We start from the raw sequence: 19513 nt of genomic DNA on the forward strand, positions 1-19513 counted from the left end.
TGCCAGCAACTGCAGCGGGACCACAGGTCAGAGGGCCTGTGTGTACATGGTGCCAGAAACTTGAAAAAGTGCGAGCGTGCAAGTGAATGTATGATCACTAGCAAATATCAAGCCAGACTAGCTGGCAAGTAGGTGAAGTAGCCTGGGAGCCAGGACAGAGGGGGGATGGTGCCCAAGGGTGAGATCACAGGCAGACTTGGCTACTGGATGGACCAGGGGAGTTCTGGCCAGCTGCCAGAGACCACAGGGTCTTGGGGGTCTCTAAGGATGAGACCTGCTTTTGTGTATACGTGAATCTCTAAGGGAGCTGGCTACTAGAGAGACCAGGGGAGTCCTGGTCAGCTGTCTGCATGTGCATGCCTGTGTGTCTCTAAGAGTGAGAATACAGGGAGGTTGGCTACCAGAGGGACCAGGAGAGTCCTGGGCAGGGTGCATGCACATGTGTGTCTCTCTCTCTAAGGATAAGACCACAGGGGGTTGCTACTGAAGGAGGCAGGGGAGCCCTGGTCAAGTGTGGTGGTGGTAGGTGTGTGTGTGTGGGTGCATGTGTGCACTAATGTGCACATTTTTCTAAAAGCAAGGCCACACAGGGGGATTGGCTATTGGAGGGACCAGGGGAGTCCCAGCCAGCTCTGTGCACATGTGTGTGTGAGCAATGGGTCTGTACCAGCAGCTGGCGTGGAGCTGCGGGCCCTGGGGCTTTGCATGTCCACATGCCAGCAACTGGGGAGACTTGGATCCAGGGGCCAGTTACTGGGCAGACTGAGTGTCTAAGCACAGCTGTTGGTGAGATCCACAATGTACATCTGTATATATTCTTACTATTCTCTCATCTGAGCTGCCATAGAGGGGAACAGGGTGAGGCTGTTGGCGCTATTTGTGTTCATGTGAGTGGTAGGTGCTTCTGCCTGTGTTATCTATGTGGCTGGCCATCTATATATGTATACAGGAGTTGTACATGCGCACCTGCTGGGAATACATTCTCAGCCATGCTACTGGCTGGACTGGGGGGCATGGAGCTTTGGCAACCTTGCCTCTGTCAGGCTGCAGGATTTAGACATATTCCCTAGCAGCAGCATGTCCTCAGGAACAACTGTCTCTCTTAAATTATCCAGTGACAAGATGCATTGGAATGGTTCAAAGCTGCATCAGGGGAGGTTCAGACTTGACATTAGGAAACGTATCTTTACCAAGAGGGTGGTCACACACTGGAACAGGATTCCTAGAGAGGTGGTCAATGCCCCAAGCCTGTCAGTGTTTAAGAGGCATTTGGACAATGCCCTTCATAATATGCTTTAACTTTTGGTCAGCCCTGAATTGGTCAGGCAGTTGGACTAGACGATCATTGTAGGTCCATTCCAGCTGAACTATTCTATTCTATCACACCAGTGTAAGTGGTGGGGTGGGAAACACAGACACACAGACAGACTGATGAATAGAAAAATTTTTCTGTACCTGTGTTGCATACTTGATTTCAGCATCTTTCAGATTCACTTTGGCTAGAGCCAGCTGTTCCTTCAGATCCTGAACAGTCTCCTCTCGCTCCCTGAGCTGCTCTTTTAGTGCTTCGGCTTCCTCTCTATGCCCTTCACTTGTATTTTGGCTATTCTGACATTGCAAGAGGAAAGAAGTGGGAAGAAAAGAAACAGAAGAAAGTAAACTGATCAGTATTACTGGTCAATTAAAAAAAAAATTAGAATGCTACTGCACTCTTGACTCCTAACCAGATGTTTATTTCTACTACATTTCTTAATTTCTTAACTTTACAATTTCTTTGTTTCTTTAAATTAAGTTGTCCTATGTTAAGTAACTATTTTCCCTATTTCTGTGTAGATATGGACAAGATGTCTTTAATTGGGAACTGTCAAATCACTTTGGAACAGCTAATTGTCCATGAATGCTTACCATATAAACTAAGGTAAATCATTATTAAATAAAATATAATACATAATCTACAATGACCACCTTGATTTGTGAGGCTTTTTAATTTCACAGATTTCTCTAATACCAGAAATGAAACATTTTTAAATTAGCAACAGAAGAATATTCTCCACATGACAAAGGGGCAGACATTAAACATTCTAGACTACAGAAAATGCCCATGGAAATCTCTTTAGAATAAAGGGATTTATAGCAATGAACCTGTCAGAAATAAGCAAAGGGAACATGCAAACAATCATCAGTTCTACTCCACTCTGAGGCACTAAAATCCTCTGTTTATGACCATGAAATTTAAACTCAGACAACATTTCACATAAAACACGTGCTTAGGCTATGTCTACTCAGATATACTAGCACGCTACACCTGCACTCTTTTTTTGTCTCTCAAAGACCATCTGTATGGCAGGCAATTCTCTAATACCACAGTTGTACACCTACTTAACACAGAGTCAGATATGAGGTCCAGCATATCAACACTGTCACTGAGAAGCAGGAAAAACATCCTTCTGTTGTCATCATCTCAGCACTCCCAACTACTTCAAGCACTTAGTGCTGGGGGTTTTTGACTGAATACATACAAAATGTATCCCTTTCCTTTTCCTTGTTACAGGTATTGCATCAAAGATCACCAATAACATATGGAGTCTACAGAGTATTTTAGTCCTTTAAACCCATTCCGAAAAATTTATGAAGGCTTTTAGAAGGACTTATAAGTCAGTGTAATAAGAATAAGTAAGAAGCTACTGTTCCTCAAAAGATCTGTCACCTACAAACAAGGTCTTTGGAAGCAGGTAGAATAGACAGACAAGGAAAGCTTTAATTGCACTTCAGCTTAGAAGTAGAACAGGGAAAAAAAAGAAACAGCAAAAGTGCAGGAAGCTTTAAGAAGCCAGGGATATACATCATTTATAAGGCTGGGGCAAAGCAGTTGCTGGGGGAAAAGACGGGTGGATTAGTTTGCTTACTTGGGATTAGCTTTCAGGATTTATATTTACAGTTGGATTTGGAAAAGCTTCTGATAAAGTCCTTGCACACTGGCCACTACATGGAGTACCACAATTAAGGACAGTAGCACAGCCACACAGTTCCCAGAGCTCAAGCTTTCAAATATCATGTTTTTCCAAAATGTATAAACTTAAATCTGAACATAATTTGTGTTTCCCCACTTTAAAAGTTTACGAGGAGCCTCAATTGTTCTGTATACAAATACCAACTACTTAACAGAAAGATACAAGCTGATATTTCGATTCTCCTGAAAATGAGGCACTCTGTTAAAAGCCCAGAAAGTAATAGTACCAACTAGATACATAAAATACAGCCTTCCCATGGGGCCCCCCATCATGGGGAGGAAAAAAAAGCCCTTTGCTATACTTATCCCTCATGATTTCCAAAAGGAACCACTAATGTTCAATACCTCAGCACAAAATGCAATCCTAATCTAAATTTTTCATCTTCAAATGAGAGGGTATCTGTCTAGGAAATACCACCATTACCCAAGACAGCAACTACTTGGGGAAATAATTATAAATAAATAAAGGAATTTGTAGCTTCTCAGTACGTCTAACCTTACAAGAAAGTATCTAGAAAATGCCTTCTGCGTCAAATATATAATACTGCAGGTAACTGCCCTAACATCATTTATCTTAAATGATGTTCTAACCCAAAACCAATAAGGCTCTGGTCCACACCATTTCCACTGGAGACTGTATCAAGACCTCACTCCTCTAATTAGAAGGCCATTTTTCTTAATGGCTAATTTACACCCATCCATTCACCTGTCAGTACTGTCCTTTCACTTTAACAGTTCTCCCACTTTCTTGGTGCTTACCTTCCTCATAAAACTGTAGAAAGAAGTGCAGTTTCCTCTCCACCTTTGGTTGACTAAACAGCCAAGCCATTTTGAGTGTCTAGTGAAAGCAGCTACTAACGTGACGGGAGAATGGAAAGTCTCTTGCTGCTCTCAGAATTTATCTTTCCTAATTCCAAGTGAACAGAACATGACAAGACTCCACATGAGGCCTTCCCACTCTTAGTACAATAGTTGGAAGGATAACTGTTTGCCTTACCTAAAAAAGACTAGGCCTCTTTTTAAAATCTACATCACACTGATTAACTGATGATAAGCTTTCTCTCATTTTGCCTTCTTCAACTGATAAATTTAATTCTGAAGCAAGAACAGTCATTAGTCTGTAACAGTAAATCAACAAAAAGTAATGTAACAGCACACAGGTCTACACATGCTACATATGAATAAGCTAAAAAAAGCCTCAGCAGCACAACAGCAATGTGAAGTGACATAGCTAAACAGCCTCCAGGGCATTCACTGTCCTCTGCAGCCAGGGGATTTTTTTCATGGCCTTGCAGTATATAGTGGCAGGATACCACAAGTGCTTAATCTTGCACTTGTTCAATTTTGCTTTATTTTTATATTATGTCATTCCTCAAGATCATCCAATTCTTCCTGTATGAAAAACAAATGCTGCTTTGCATTGAGAAAGATTCTCAAGATTGTTTTGTAAAGTGAATTACAGTAGCACATTTCTATGATTTTATGATGCCATCCATCCAAAATAGTAAGTACAAGTCATGGAACCAATCTTTACTCCATTAGTAGTGACCTCTCACGTGACAGCTCTCATAATCACCCTTTAATGTTTCCTATAATCTTTCAAATTTTTTTTTTCAATGTTTCAAATAACCCTTATCTTCTCTGGTTTAATGAACATCATCTGATGTCCTGCAATCTGTTTGGACTTCTATCACATTTCCCTTGCCTAATATCACTAACTCTTTAAAGAAAACTATGTGGTCAGCTAAACAATTTTAAGTTTTCAAAAACTACCAGCTCTGATGGGAGTTTCTAGCTAGTAGCTAATAGCTTCTTTAATGTCTTGGTACAGGACACTTCCCCCTCATTTTTTACCTAGCTTTACACAATTATGGCTTGTTAACCATAAAACTTTGTGGTGGCACAGGAAGCCACATGGCTGGAAAAAAAAAAAAAAAAATTTACATTTAAGTTACTGCCTTTTAATTTTAATGACCTCTTTACCTCCTTGTTCTTGTATTTCAGCCAACCTTCCCTCTCCTTTGCTGTACTCACACGACAGATAACATTTTGAAACTTACAGCTCAGATACACATGTGATTTCTGCAGGAAAGAACTTAGCTACAACAGATTACTGAAGGTATGCAAAATGAAACTGGCCCATACCCTTGAGGAGATCAAGTTGTGCACTCCAAGGGCATCTGCAGTACAAGGAAGCTGGACAGACCAGCTTCCTACAGCATAGACAGCCTTGCTGGAACTATGAATGTCCTGCTAACAAGAGAGATAGGACCTGCTAGCTCACTGGGACCTAAAATGTAGAGTGGCACCAGATTATCAGTAGAGGTTAACATCTTTTAAGTAGCCCTGTTCTCCCAACCTTGGGATACGCTTGCTCTTCTGATAAGGTCTGTGCAGGCAATGGCGATCCTTTCTCTGTCAGCTCCTCAATGCGTTTGTTCAGAGAGGCCAGTTTGGCTTTGGCCTGAAGTTTAAGCTTCATCAGCTTAGCATCTGCAGCCTCTCGCTCTTCCTGTAAAAGAAGAATACAAACTGACTGCACTTAAAATACCAGTGCTATCTCCCTGAAAGCACCACTTGGAAAAGTTATAAATTTGCTCTGAAACACTATACACAGCAAAATAGTTAGCTTCTGCTCTAGTACTTTCTCTTCAAGGGATAGATCACTCAAGGGACTTCTCCTAGCAGTTAGTACAAACTCAGTTTGACTTCCTCTAGTATATGCAGTCCCTCAACACTATCTCAAGTAACTCCACTTTCTCTCATGTCATGCCTCAGCGTATGCAATACGTATCTTTGGTTATGTGCCATAAAACCACTGGACGGCTGGGTGACTGCAGCACAGCCTACTTTGTGTCTCAAACACTCTGAAGTGGGGAAAGAAAATCCTCACACAAAAGATATTAGTATTTTATTAGAGTCACCAGGAATCTGCACGGGCCTTGAGGAGCTCCAAGACAAAATGCTACATAACTTGGACATAACTTACCTACTCTAGAAGGAATTACCTCTAAGTAAAATGAACAGAAGCTATCCTACATCTCTTGGATTAGGGTCCATTCTTTGGATTCCAATAATTCTCTGGAATTGATGCATTCAGTAGTGCAGGTGTCTCAAATGTTCAAAAGAAACCAGAGAACGGCTTGCACAGAAAGCTGAAGCAGCATTTTACTCTTGCTCCCAGGTCCCCGGTGAAAGAAATGATACCTTGAGTACAGTTTCTTTTTGCTGGAGCAGAGCATCCTTTTCTCGGATCAAATCCTTCAGCTGAACAACCAGTTTTTCTGTTTGGGCTAGGCGCTCCAATAGTTCCTCAGGTGCCTCCTCCATGCTTTCTGTTTCTGGCTCTAAAGCTTGTACCTGAAACAGTGAAACGAGTGCTCTGGAGGAAAAAAGTCTAACCAGACTGCAGCATAGCATCCAAATGATATCTTCAGCTCCACTCCTAAATGCTGCAATCTGTTCCTTGCAAGCATTTCATGTAGCCTATAGAACTATACACAATTAGGTGAAACCAGGAGGAAAGCTCAGGATACCCATGAGCCAATACACAAAAAAAAGCACCTTTGCTGAACATGACATGAGTAAATCTGAAATGAGTGGCACCAGAGAGATTCTACCACTCACACACTATCCACTGTCTCAAGTACCAAAAGGCAACATACAGATCAAGCCTTCCACTGTCACCCAATCATGTGGAGTTCCCCTTTCTGCTACACAAAATCATTAGTACTCTTAAAAGTCTTTCTTCACCCTAATTCTAGTTTGTTTTCTAGGATCACCTTGAGATGTGGAAACTAAGGAGATTACGGTCTGCCCCACAAAAGTGCTAACTTAAGAGGTCAGGAATATAGGAGCAGCACAGTGGAATGACAGCTCAGGCTAGTGCTCAGCAATGAAGAAGCAGGAAACAGTTCTCACTGCAGCCAAATGACTGACATTCCCCAAACTAACTCTCAATAAGATCTGAAAGTCTTTAGATAACACTGTACTTACAGCAATAGAGGATTCAGTAACTGCATCTCCATCATCACCTGACAGCTCTTGTAAAACAGTACTTGCTAAACCTGACAAACGGCTCAGCATCTTCAGCCTAAAACAAAACAAAGAGTCAGAATACAGTTACAGAGTTAAAACTGCTAAGAAGAATAAGCATCCCTTCATGCTGATCTCTAATGTTATAGAGGTGACCAGGCTTACAGGGAATATGTCTCCTCTGCCAAGAGAGAAAAGCCAAAGCAAAATCTCAGGAATAAAGAAACAATCATGTCAACAAAAGCAGCCAGACCCTCTGAACACAAAAGCAGAGGATGTGCTGGTAAGACACATGAATATACCTTCACCACTCTACATGTATGATTGAAAAATATATTTTTATACCAGATTTCAAGTCACCCTCATAGTTCATTCTTGATCTTTCTTAACAATGACATTACAGAACCATGATCTGTTCAGTTTACTCAAAAAAAAAAAAAAAAAAAAAAGAGTAAGTGATTCTTAAATGAAGTCACTTCTTTACAGGCCAAACATGGCCTGTAAATACATAAAAGAAGCTTTCTGTTAATAAGTAGTGGGTATGGTGAACTCAGCCCTGACGTTTGTTAAGTAGATGCAAGTGTGTCACATTAGTGAGATGGTGAGACCTCTGCATGTCACATATGTGACAGGACAGGACCTTGACATAGGGGAATAGTCTGGAGAGGGCATATATTCCTGGCTGCTGCTTAGCATACCTTCTTTCCTTTCCTTGAAATTCAGAAGCCAAACTTATCCAGCAAGTGGAGGTGAGGAACCAGAAAAATGCAGCAGTACCAGCCAGCCATACGTAACTTGCCATTTTGGGGAGAGTGGCAGATTAAGTTCTCCATTATTAACCCAGGCAATGGGATGCAATCCACCTTAGTAAGTTCACCAAATTCTAATGAGCAGTTGATAAGCCAAAGTATAGAGCTGCCAACCAGAGGGATCTCAACAGGCTAGAGAAACAGGTAGACAGAAATATCATGAAGTTCAGAAAAGGCAAATACAGAGCCCTACACCTGGGATGGAACAAACATACGCAGTAGTACAGGCTGGGGACCAACTGGCTGTAAAACTGTGTTGCAGGAGACAACCTAGGGATGCTGGTGGATAAGCTCAACATGAGTCAGCAGTGTGCTCTCACAGCAGAGAAGGTAAACTATATACTGAGTTGTAAGACTGCAGCCAGCAGGTTGAGGGAAGCAATTATTCCTTTCTATTCAGCACTTATAAGACTACATTTGAAGTACAGTGTCCACTTTCAAGCTCCCTGATACACAAAAATGACAAGGACAAACTGAAGCAAGTACAGCAGAAAGCCCCCAGGATGACTGGGGGTTGGATTGTAAGACATACAGAGAGGCTAAGAATGCTGGGCTTGTGCAGCCTTGAGAACAGCGGGTAAGGAGGGGGATATAATTGCTGTCTTCCCTATAATCACCTATTAGGTAGCTAAAGACAGAGCCACACACTTCTTACGAAGTGCACAGCAAATGGACATGAGGCAGTGGACACAAGTTGCAGCATAAGAAATTTCAATCAGAAAAAAAAAATATACGCACAGGGAAGATGATAAAAAAAATACTGGAATAGGCTCATAGCAACCTGATCTAACTTTGAAGTTAGCCATGCCAAGAGCAGAGGGTTTGACCAAATGAACTCCCAAGGTCCCTTAAGACCTAAATCATTCTAGCATTCTATGAAGAAAGGTCACATGTGACACTTGACTATCTCTTAACAGAAAAGCTATAGATCTGTCCCAACTGTATGTCCATGCCTGTAAATGGCAAAATAATTTGTACAAACGTAAAAGAAGCTCCAACAGTGCAAACTGAAACTAGGCAAACTCACATTAGCCATAAGATCAAGTTTACATTACAATAATTATCTCCATCAAATGGAATCTTTTAATATGACAAGATGTCTCTGTTTAGCTAGAAGTAGGCTTCTAAAGCTGGCTACAACGATCCACTGACTCCTGACCTCCTTTATCTTAGTAAGCAAATCTTTTCTCTTAGATTGCCACTTGAAGTGTGGAAATATTGACAATGGAGAGAACAGTAGTGCATTATTTTTCTGTACGAGTCACACCTTCTAACCACCTGATTTTGCAGAAGTAGAAAATGTCACAATGCACATTAGAGTATCAATAGCAGAAAAGGGCATGTGAACACCAACCTCTTTTATGCACCGAGTAGCTCATAGGTCTGCTTATTCAGTAGTAAAGAGGGTTCCAAGGCAGAGCCGTCATACACACGTCCTTCACACCATTATTTTTTATCTCTTGAGTACTGACACGTTGCACGAACCAAGACTCTTGATGGAGAGAGGGGAAAAAAAAAAAAGAAAAAAAAAAAGAGGAAAATAATTCATCCCACAGTAAAGAAATAAGCCCATTCTTCATCCTACACAGTACACTTTGGATTACTACCGTCAGTCATTTGCAATGCGCATAAAAAGTGAAAAGTCTTCCCTGTTCGGGAAACTGGATTTCTCCTGTTCTTGCAGAGACATGCACTGGTTTCTTATGCTGTATGGCATGAGCTTAGCCTCTTCAGCCTACAGAATAAAATACTCGAGAAGCAGTTAGTGAAGCAAAAAGACATGAGGCAAGAAGCCAGGCCTCAGACAGTCTCTTGCAAAGAGTTCTAGAGGATGAAACTACTCAAGAAGCATACTGTCAGAAAGCCAGGACGGTCCACATTCTGTATCAATACAATAGCCAGTGAAAAAAAGTACTAGTACTTTGCTTACTTCTCAGCTGGCCCCGGGTGAGACTGAGGCATGGAATTCCAGAATAGTATAGCTTTACAGTTCCTACTAGAGAAATTTCTTCTGTCAACATCAACTGTTCACCAAGCTGGTAATATAAAAGACTCGTTTAAAGACCTGGAATCCCTGGTTCATTATAAGAACAATAATAGTTTTGTAAACCACCATCCCCACAACGTCCCACTGAGGAACAGAATCTGCTGTCTTGGCAGTGTGTCCTGGTGTTGGCTGGGATAGAGTTAATTTTCGTCTTGGTAGCTGGTACAGTGTGTTTTGGATTTAGTGTGAGAATAATGGTGATAACACGCTGATGGTTTACTTGTTGCTAAGTAGCGCTTATCTTAAGCCAAGGACTTTTCAGTTTCCTATGCTCTGCTAGCAAGCAGGTGTGCAAGCAGTTGGGAGGGAGCATAGCTGGGACAGCTGACCCGAACTAGCCAAAGGGATATTCCATACCACAGAATGTCATGCTCAGTATATAAACTGGGGGGAGTTGGCTGGGAGGGGCAGATCGCTGCTTGGGCATCAGTCAGTGGGTGGTGAGCAATTGCATTGTGCATCACTTGTCTTTTTCTTGGATTTTATTTCTCTCTCTTTTTTTTTTTTTAATATTCCTTTTCATTACAATTATTATATTTTTATTATAATTGCTATTATATTTAATTTTACTTTAGTTATTAAACTGCTCTTATCTCAGCCCACAAGTTTTACTTTTTTTTCCCGATCCTCCTCCCCATCCCACTGGGAGGGGGAGGGGGAAGCGGCTGTGTGGTGCTTAGCTGCTGGCTGGGGTTAAACCATGACACAGTGGTAAAAGCACATTTTAGAAAACAGTCATCCAAATGCAAAAATGCCTCTTTCTGACTGTCACCAATATTTGAAGAGGATGACTCTGATCTTCCTATTGAGCATTAGGCCACAGCTTCTTAAAGTCACAAATGCACAATATGTGGTTGAGATGTGACATGCGGTAATATAAGATAACATGATTTAGGACTGATAGAATGAATAGATGAATCATTAGAAGTGGTATTAGAAATATGGAAAAAAGTAGAATCTAGGCATCTGCAGACATCCATTGTAACCAGAAATATGTATGGGGCTCAGCACATATCTGCATGCTACAGGCATTACAATTTCAAGCATGTGTACATGGACTATGTTGAGAAAAAATTCCCTGGCCTTTGTCCAGGCTGGCTACATTAACCCGATACTGAACTCAAGCTAATATGCCTTGCTGGGCTTGGCTCACAGTTGGCCTGCTCAAAATGCAAACAGAGGAACAGAGGCCTGTCTGCACCTATTTGCACAGGCATGGACTTTAATAACCTGAACTCAAGTCTTATAGATGCCCATCTTTTGAACTCACTTTTAAATTACATTCTCAGGTGAGATGAATATGGCAAGGGATGTGAAGGGGAATGAAAAGTGACTCTACAATTATATAAACAGCAAAAGGAAGCCCAGGGAAAACATGGGCCCCCTGCTAAATGTGACAGGGGCTCTGACCACAGAAAAGGCTGAGGTACTCACTCTCTTCTTTCCCTCAGTTTTGAGTGGCAAGACCAGGCTTCAGGAATCCCAGTCCACTGACACCTGATGGAAAGTCTGGAGCAAAGAAGACTTACCGTACATGGAAGAGGACCAGGCCAGGGAGCACAAACTGGTCATACACAAGTCCACAGGGCCTGACAGGATGCACACAGAAGTGCAGAGGCAGCTGGCTGATATCACTGCAGAGTGCACCCTCAGCAACTTTGCAGCTGACACAAAACTGGAAGGAGTGGCTGATACCCCACAAATGGGTGTGCTGCCATCCAGAGGGACCTGGACAGGCTGGGGAAATGGGCCAACAGGAACCTCATGAAGTTCAACAAAGGGAAATGCGAACTCCTGCACCTGGGGAAGCACAACCCCATGCACCAGTACATGCTGGAGGCAGACCAGCTGGAAAGCAGCTCTGCAGAGAAGGACCTGGGCATCATGGTGGACAATAAGCTGATCATAAGCCATCAATGCACCCTCACGGCAAAGGCCAACAGCATCCTGGGCTGCATTAGGAGCATTGCCAGGAGGAAGGTGATCCTTCCTCTCTACTCAGCACTGGTGAGGCCACATCTGGAGTACCGTGTCCAGCGCTGGGCTCCCCAGAACAAGAAAGGTGGGAACTTGTTGGAGCAAGTTCAGTGAAGGACAAGAAAGAGAAGGCTCAGGGAGGATCTTATCACAGAATGGGTGAAGTTAGAAGAAACTTCTGGAGATCATTGGGTCCAACCTCCCTGCTCAAATAGGGCCACCTAGAGCCAGTTGCCCAGGACTGTGTCCAAACAACTTTTGAATATCTCCAAGGACAGAGGCTCCACAACCTCCCTGGGCAACCTGTGCCAGTGCTCAGTAACCTACACAGTAAAAAAGTGTTTCCTGATGTTCAGAGGAAACCTCCCGTGTTTCAGTTTGTACTCATTGCCTCTCATCCTGTCATTGGGCACCACTGTAAAGAGCCTGGCTCAGTCTTCTTTGAACCCTCCCTGAGAATAAATCCAGGAACAAGCCTAACATAGCTTTAAATATTGTCCCAAAGCCAACAGTCCACACACGAGGCGGTAGCTGTCTTATGCATTAGCCTCAAGGACTTATGGCAGGAATACCCTGGTGCTTGCACTTCGTATTTTCTTCTGAGCTTATACCAGGAAAGCATTATACAATGCTGACCAATTTCTCATAAACAGAAGTAGACAAACACAAAAGGACAGAGGTTATTCTGCGTTCCACTGCCTCACCCAAATAAAGTAAACAGTACAGCTCTCAGAGGCAAGACTATTGCTCTTCCAGGGTCATACTGACTTTGGTACGGATTTCCATTTTTGTAATTAATAGCAGAACACAAAAGACCTGCACTGTGTTCATGATGTAAGCCAGTATAGTTTGTGTTCTGGCTGTAGTTTAAAATAATGTTTTGCTCAGCATTCCTGTGACTAATGAACTTTTGCTCGTGAGACTTTACTTTGAACACTGGGACTACCAGCGGTGCTCTAGAAGAGGCTCCTTTACTCTGAAATATACTTCCCTTACTGACCCAAACAGCCCAAGTCCATTACTAGTCATAGGACAGTCTGCATACAAGTAATAAGCAGTGCATAAATCCATGCATTTCTATCTCTAGGTAGCAGCCACAGAGAAGAGACTTGACAGTGTTTTTCCCTAATTTATTCTATTATAAGTTTATTACACATAAATTAAGTTTAATTCTTTGCATTTCCTTTCTTTTGAAGGCAAACAGGCATTGAAGGCATTGCTGCTGTACACAAGCCCTGGACCAAACCTCTCACACTGTGCAGAGGGGCTCTGAAAGAGACAGGGATCAAAGGAGAGCAACAGATCTCGACCACCGCTGTCACTCACAGTCCCAGGCCTCAGGACCCAACAACAACCTTCCACCAAGGGCAGGGGAAGCCAGCACCGATGCAGCTACAGGAATGCACGGTTGCCCCGCCAGTCCCGCAGATTTACCGACGAGAGCTTAGTTGACTGCAAGGCCTCCGGCGGGCCTCACAAGGCAGAAACCTTCCTAGGACGGGCTCCGCTGCCGGTCACATCTGGGCACCGCGGTCATACCGCCGGCGAAAGGCGGCACAGTCGCAGCGCAGGCACCGGCGTGGTGGGGCCGGGCCGGGCTGGACCACGGAGCCCGGGATAGAGAGGACGGCCGCCGGCTCAGCCCGCCCCGCTGTTCCTCACCTCACCGCCCTGGACCCCAAGAAGCTGCGAACCCGCCCCGGTTCCTTGGGCCCTGCAGGCCGGCAGAGCCGCTCCCAGCGGGGCTGGCAGCGGTGTCCCAGCGCTGCACGGCGGAAGGAGCCCGGTCTGGGACCACCGCCGAGAGCCGGGCGACAGCGACGACCCCGCCGACCAGACACAGCGGAAGGACAACACCGAGAGGCGGAGGGGAGGCACTCACCTGCCGACGACCCGCACCCGCCGGCACCAGCGTCCGCTCCGCTGCTGTAGAACCAGTCCCGCCCCCAGCCACCTCAGCACCGGAACACGCCGCGGCAGCTTCCGCCTCCAGCGCGGCCCCGCCTCCCAGCAGGAGGACAGCCAGTCAGCTACGGAGACACGAAGATAGACGTGAACATCAGCTAATTGCGACGAAGCAGCCGCCTCGGCGCCATGGTTATCCTGCAACATGGCACAAAACCACCAATCCCGAGTAGGGTTTGGGGACCCGCCCACTAACAAGGAAGCAACCAATCAGCCGAGGCTGCCTGAGACCTATTTAAGGGTGTGGTGAGACAGCGGCTGCCACAGTGCGTGTGGTCTGTGGGGGGTGAGGTGTGGCGGGCAGGGCTGTTGGTGCTGCAGAGTCACAGAATGGTTTGGGTTAGAAGGGACCTTTAAAGATCATTTAGTCCAACCCCCCTGACATGGGCAGGGACATCTTCCACTAGGTCAGGTTGCTCAAAGCCCCATGCAACCTGGCCTTGAATGCTTCTAGAGATGTCCAATCTAAACCTACCTTCTTTCAGTTCAAAACCATTGCCCCTTGTCCTGTCAGTACAGGCCTTGGTAAAAAGTCTCCCATCTTTCTTCTAAGCTGCCTTTATATATTGAAAGGCTGCGGTAAGGTCTCTCTGGAGCCTCCTCTGGGCTAAACAACTGCAACTCTCTCAGCCTTTCTTCACAGGAGAGGTGATCCGGCCCTCACCATTTCCATGGCCGCCTCTGGACCCGTTCTAACAGGTCCATGTCTTTCTTGTACTGGGGATCCCAGAGCTGGACACAGTACTCCAGGTGGGGTTACCCAAGAGCGGAGTAGAAGGCGAGAATCGTCTCCCTTGACCTGCTGGCCATGCTTCTTTTGATGCAGCCCAGGACACGGTTGGCTTTCTGGGCTAAAATTGCACATCGCTGGTCCTGTCCAATTTTTTGTTTACCAGTATCCCCATGTCCTTCTCTTCAGGCCTCCTCTCAATCCATTCACCTCCTAGTCTGTATTCATACTGGGGATTGCCCCAGTCCAGGTGTAGGGCCTTGCACTTGGCTTTTTTGTACTTCATAAAGTTCATGAAGACTTCATGAAGTCTGAGCAGCACAGTCTCCCTTGCCTTCTGGCTGTCTTCATCGCGTGTAAGCGTATACATTCGAATGCACTCATATTCCTGCTTCTGATGTGACCATGTAGTCCTGTCATAGGGTATTGCCATAGGCTCTGTACTGAGTTCGCAAGGTCTCGGGACTAAGGCTTGCCAGGCCTGCTCTGAATTTTTCATGACCTGCCTGCAGCTTTGTCTCACTTGGTTTAGCTGTGAGAGCAATTTCTCTAATTATCAGGTGTCTATGGCTAATTTATTTTACTTATTTATCCTTGTGTGGTACAACCATGGTTTTATATAGGTAGTATTAGCAAGCAGTTATTCTAGGTAGAATGAGATATTTACAACTCTAACACACCGATGTAGAGTAGAGAAATACAGGCCTGGTAAAACAGCTGAGGTCTTGAGAAGTGGAGACACAGGATTTGGCATAGAGGAGAACAGACATGGGATGATAAGAGATGGGGCACAGGCTTTGTGCTGGAGACCCCATGGCTATAAACAACTAGCTAATGATTAGTTAACAAAATGCAGACCCAGAGCTGGACAAAACTGGTTTTAGGGCTAACAAAATAAACGTATCTAAGATATATACAGGGCACCACACAGAGTAAATTCAAATGTAAATGTAAAAAGAAAGAAAAAGGTGTAAATTTATGCTAGCAAACATATATACATGAGTGTAAGTGGAAGGAAAGAGAAGGAAAAAAAAAAAGAAGAGAGGATGAGGAAACCATTAACAAGAACAGCACATTCCTCCCAGTGAAGGACTCCAGATGCTGACAGCTTGCCATGACACCCCCCCCACTGCAAACATCGGAGTGAACCACAGATCTTACTATCCAGAGGAGCAGCAGTCAGGTGAGTGTAATACCACAAAAGGCACAGAAACTAAGTGTGTGTGTATGTGTTGCAATTTTAATAGGATTATTGCTATTAGTGCAACTTCTTTCCTGTATATAAGTACTCGACCTACATTATTTTTCTTTGCTTTTCTGTAATTAGATCTAGACTAATGGTGACTCTTGAACTAGACTGTTAAAATTTCTATTATACTAACAATAAATTCTTGGCTTTACATGTATATGTAAAGTGGTGTGGTTGATAGTCTAGAGGGAAGAGATGCCATCCAGAGGGACCTTGACAGGCTTGAGAGGTGGGCCCGTGCGAACCTCATGAAGTTCAACAAGGCCAAGTGCAAGGTCTTACACCTGGGTTGGGGCAATTGCAAACATGGATACAGGCTGGGCAATGAGTGGATTGAGAGCAGCCCTGCAGAGAAGGACTTGCAGGTATTGGTGGATGAAAAACTGAATGTTGGCTGGCAATGTGCGCTCACAGCCCAGAAAGCCAACCATATCCTGGGCTGCATCAAAAGAAGTGTGGCCAGCAGGTCGAGGGAGGTGATCCTCCCCCTCTGCTCTGGTGAGACCCCACCTGCAGTACTGTGTCCAGCTCTGGGACCCCCAATGTAAGAAAGACATGGACCTGCTCAAGTGGGTCCAGAGGAGGGCCACAAAGATGATCAGGTGGCTGGAGTGCCTCCCCTATGAAGACAGGCTGAGAGAGTTGGGGTTGTTCAGCCTGGAGAAGAGAAGGCTCCAGGGAGACCTTATAGCAGCCTGCCTGTACCTAAAGGGGCCTACAGGAAAGATGGGGAGGGACTCTTTATTAGGGAGTGAAGCGATAGGATGAGGGGTAACGGTTTTAATCTGAAAGAGGGTAGATTTAGATACATTAGAAAGAAATTCTTTCCTGTGAGGGTGGTGAGGCACTGGAACAGGCTGCCCCCAGAAGCTGTGGATGCCCCATCCCTGGCAGTGTTCAAGGCCAGGTTGGATGGGGCTTTGAGCAACCTGGTCTAGTGGAAGGTGTCCCTGCCCATGGTGGGGAGGGTGGAACTAGATGATCTTTAAGGTCTCTTCCAACCCAAACCATCCTATGATTCTTTATGTCAGGTATATTTCCTCTTTGTCCATAAACAAGATTTTGAATGTAACACTGAGTTCTTAGTTTAAGAATGTTTAGTAATGGTATCTAACAGAGATAGAAACCCTCCATCTCCTTTATACACTGTCCTTCATAAATGGATTAATGGTGATAATTTTCAAGGCTCAGTTACGCTAGTATCTCACTACATTTCAGTAACACAAACAATTTTTAATCGTCTTAATAATGTTTATCTGCAGCTTCAGTATAAGTAGCTGAAACATTTGTTATACATAGTCTTGTTGCATTGATTTAATATGCTCTTGAGAAAGTGAATTTGAGGTGGTACTACTTACATTGTTATATGATGCTGGCCACAAAAGATAAGTACATGGACTGTTTAGCACTGTTCATTGTTTCAGGATCTAAAATTACTTCTCTTTGTTTTATTATAAAATGTTTATGGGTGTCCTGGTTTCGGCTGGGATAGAGTTAATTTTCTTCTTAGTAGCTGGTACAGTGCTGTGTTTTGGATTTAGTGTGAGAATAATTTTGATAACACGCTGATGGTTTAGTTGTTGCTAAGTAGCGCTTACCCTAAGTTAAGGATTTTTTCAGTTTCCCATGCTCTGCCAGCAAGCAGGGGCACAAGAAGCTGGGAGGGAGCATGGCCAGGACAGCTGACCCGCACTAGCCAAAGGGATATTCCATACCATAGAATGTCACGCCCAGTATATAAACAGGGGGGAGTTGGCTGGGAGGGGCGGATCGCTGCTCTGGTATCAGTCAGTGGGTGGTGAGCAATTGCATTGTGCATCACTTGTCTTTTCTTGGGTTTTATTTCTCTCTTTTTTTTTTGTTATATTCCTTTTCATTACAAATATTATTATTATATTATTGTTATTGTTATTATTATATTTTATTTTACTTTAGTTATTAAACTGTTCTTATCTCAACCCATGAGTTTTACCTTTTTTTCCTCCTCCCCATCCCACTGGGAGGGGGGAGGGGGAAGCGGCTGCATGGTGCTTAGTTTCTGGCTGGGGTTAAACCACAACAAGTTATTAAACCATTCTTATCTCAACCCACGAGTTTTACCTTTTTTCCCGATTCTCCTCCACATCCCACTGGGAGCAGGGTGGGGAGTGAGGGAGCAGTTGCATGGTGCTTAGCTGCTGGCTGGGGGTAAATCACGACAATGGGTTTGGATTTTTTTTTTTTTTAAATTACGCTACAAAAATAAGCTATTACTGTGTTTTAACAGATACAGGTTTGTGAGGATAAAACGTTGGAATGACAACCATTCCTAAGTAAAGATGGTGATTGCCTCTGATTCCTCTGTGCTGTTGTTAAAAGTTGCCATATCTGGTGGCCTGATAGAGGTGAGGCTGCTACAGCTCCATGGCCCCAGGTCCAACCAGTTGCAAAGCTCAGAATGTATTCTTAGTAGGCACGCACACAAACACATGTATACAACACATATATACATATGCACCCAGCCAGCAACACAGGCAGAAGCACGCAGCACTCACACAAACACAAACAGCATCGATGCCTGCATCCTGTCCCCCTCTCTGGCTGATCAGGATGAAGATCCATCAGTGGGAAATACACACATATGCACAATGCAGATCGCTCCAGTAGCTGGGCTTAGACACTCGGTCTACCCAGTAGCGGGCTCTGCATGCCCAGTGTCCCCAGCTGCTGGCACCTGGACGTGCCAGACCCCCAAGGCCCACAGCCCCACTACAGCTGCTGGTACAGATCCCCTTGCAAACACCAACATACATACAGACAGGTACACTGTGGGTCTCTCCAGTAACTGTGATGAGACTCTCAGGGTCCTTGCTTTCTTCAGCTGTCTCCTGCACAGAGAAACACACACAGACAAGTGGGTCTCCCTCAACCCCACACCTTACAGTCTCTTCAGCAGTTGGGCTGGACCCCTGGTCCTTCTGATAGTCACCTCCTCCAGTTGTCTCGCTAACAGAGACATACACACACCTGGTTCCCAAACCACTTAACCTGTTTGCTGGCTAGTCTGGCCTGATATTCACTAGTGGTCATATACTGACATACATACTCTCACTTGCTCCACTTGCTAGCACCCAAGACATACGGGACCCTGTGATTCATGATCTGACACCAGTTGCTAGCACTTAGATCCTCACTGATTCCAGCTGCTGGCACCAAATACATGCAGGCTCCTGTGACCCATGGCCCCCACTCCAGTTGTGGGCACTTAAATCCCCATGCACATACATGCACACAGAACAGAGCTCCACAGCCAGAAAAAAAGTTAGAAATGTTAGAAGACAGGAAAGACTGTGCTGATCAGGCACAGGGCATGGCTAGACACTCATACTGACCAGCAACCATTTTACATGCAACCAGCCCCTTGCATCCCCTTTCCCTCCATTTGTTCATCCCCAAACCACCTAGACCCATCCCTTTCCCCACCTTTGGTTCCTCCCCTAAACAACCCATTATAAGTCTTGTGCAATCCCCAAATGCTCTTCCCCTGCACCCCACAATGTTTTCCATATGCCTAGGCAGTAACCCCACTCAGTCTGTAAGGTACTCTGACAACCTCTCCCATTGACTCATTGTGATGGGTGTCACCTCCAGGTCCATGGGGCTGATGGCTCCTCTCTGACAGCCTTAGAAGGAGCTGGGACAGGGGCTTCAT

At 44.5% G+C, this 19513-nt stretch overlaps 1 protein-coding gene across 1 annotated transcript in view; it reads right to left on the reverse strand.

Moving 5' to 3' along the window:
* The window catches only part of GOLGB1 (golgin B1), a 53959-nt gene extending 40156 nt beyond the window's left edge, over positions 1–13803 (reverse strand). Inside the window, exons 1-6 of the mRNA XM_050915480.1 lie at positions 13761–13803; positions 9209–9346; positions 7007–7103; positions 6218–6370; positions 5370–5522; positions 1456–1608 (exon numbers count right to left, since the gene is read on the reverse strand). Coding sequence (XP_050771437.1) covers positions 1456–1608; positions 5370–5522; positions 6218–6370; positions 7007–7096 — 549 coding nt within the window. The 5' untranslated portion in view covers positions 7097–7103; positions 9209–9346; positions 13761–13803. The remainder of the gene's footprint in view (positions 1–1455; positions 1609–5369; positions 5523–6217; positions 6371–7006; positions 7104–9208; positions 9347–13760) is intronic.
* Positions 13804–19513: the final 5710 nt, after the last annotated feature.

The sequence above is a fragment of the Gymnogyps californianus genome, chromosome 1, assembly GCF_018139145.2.
Source record: "Gymnogyps californianus isolate 813 chromosome 1, ASM1813914v2, whole genome shotgun sequence".
Classification (NCBI taxonomy): Eukaryota; Metazoa; Chordata; class Aves; order Accipitriformes; family Cathartidae; genus Gymnogyps; species Gymnogyps californianus.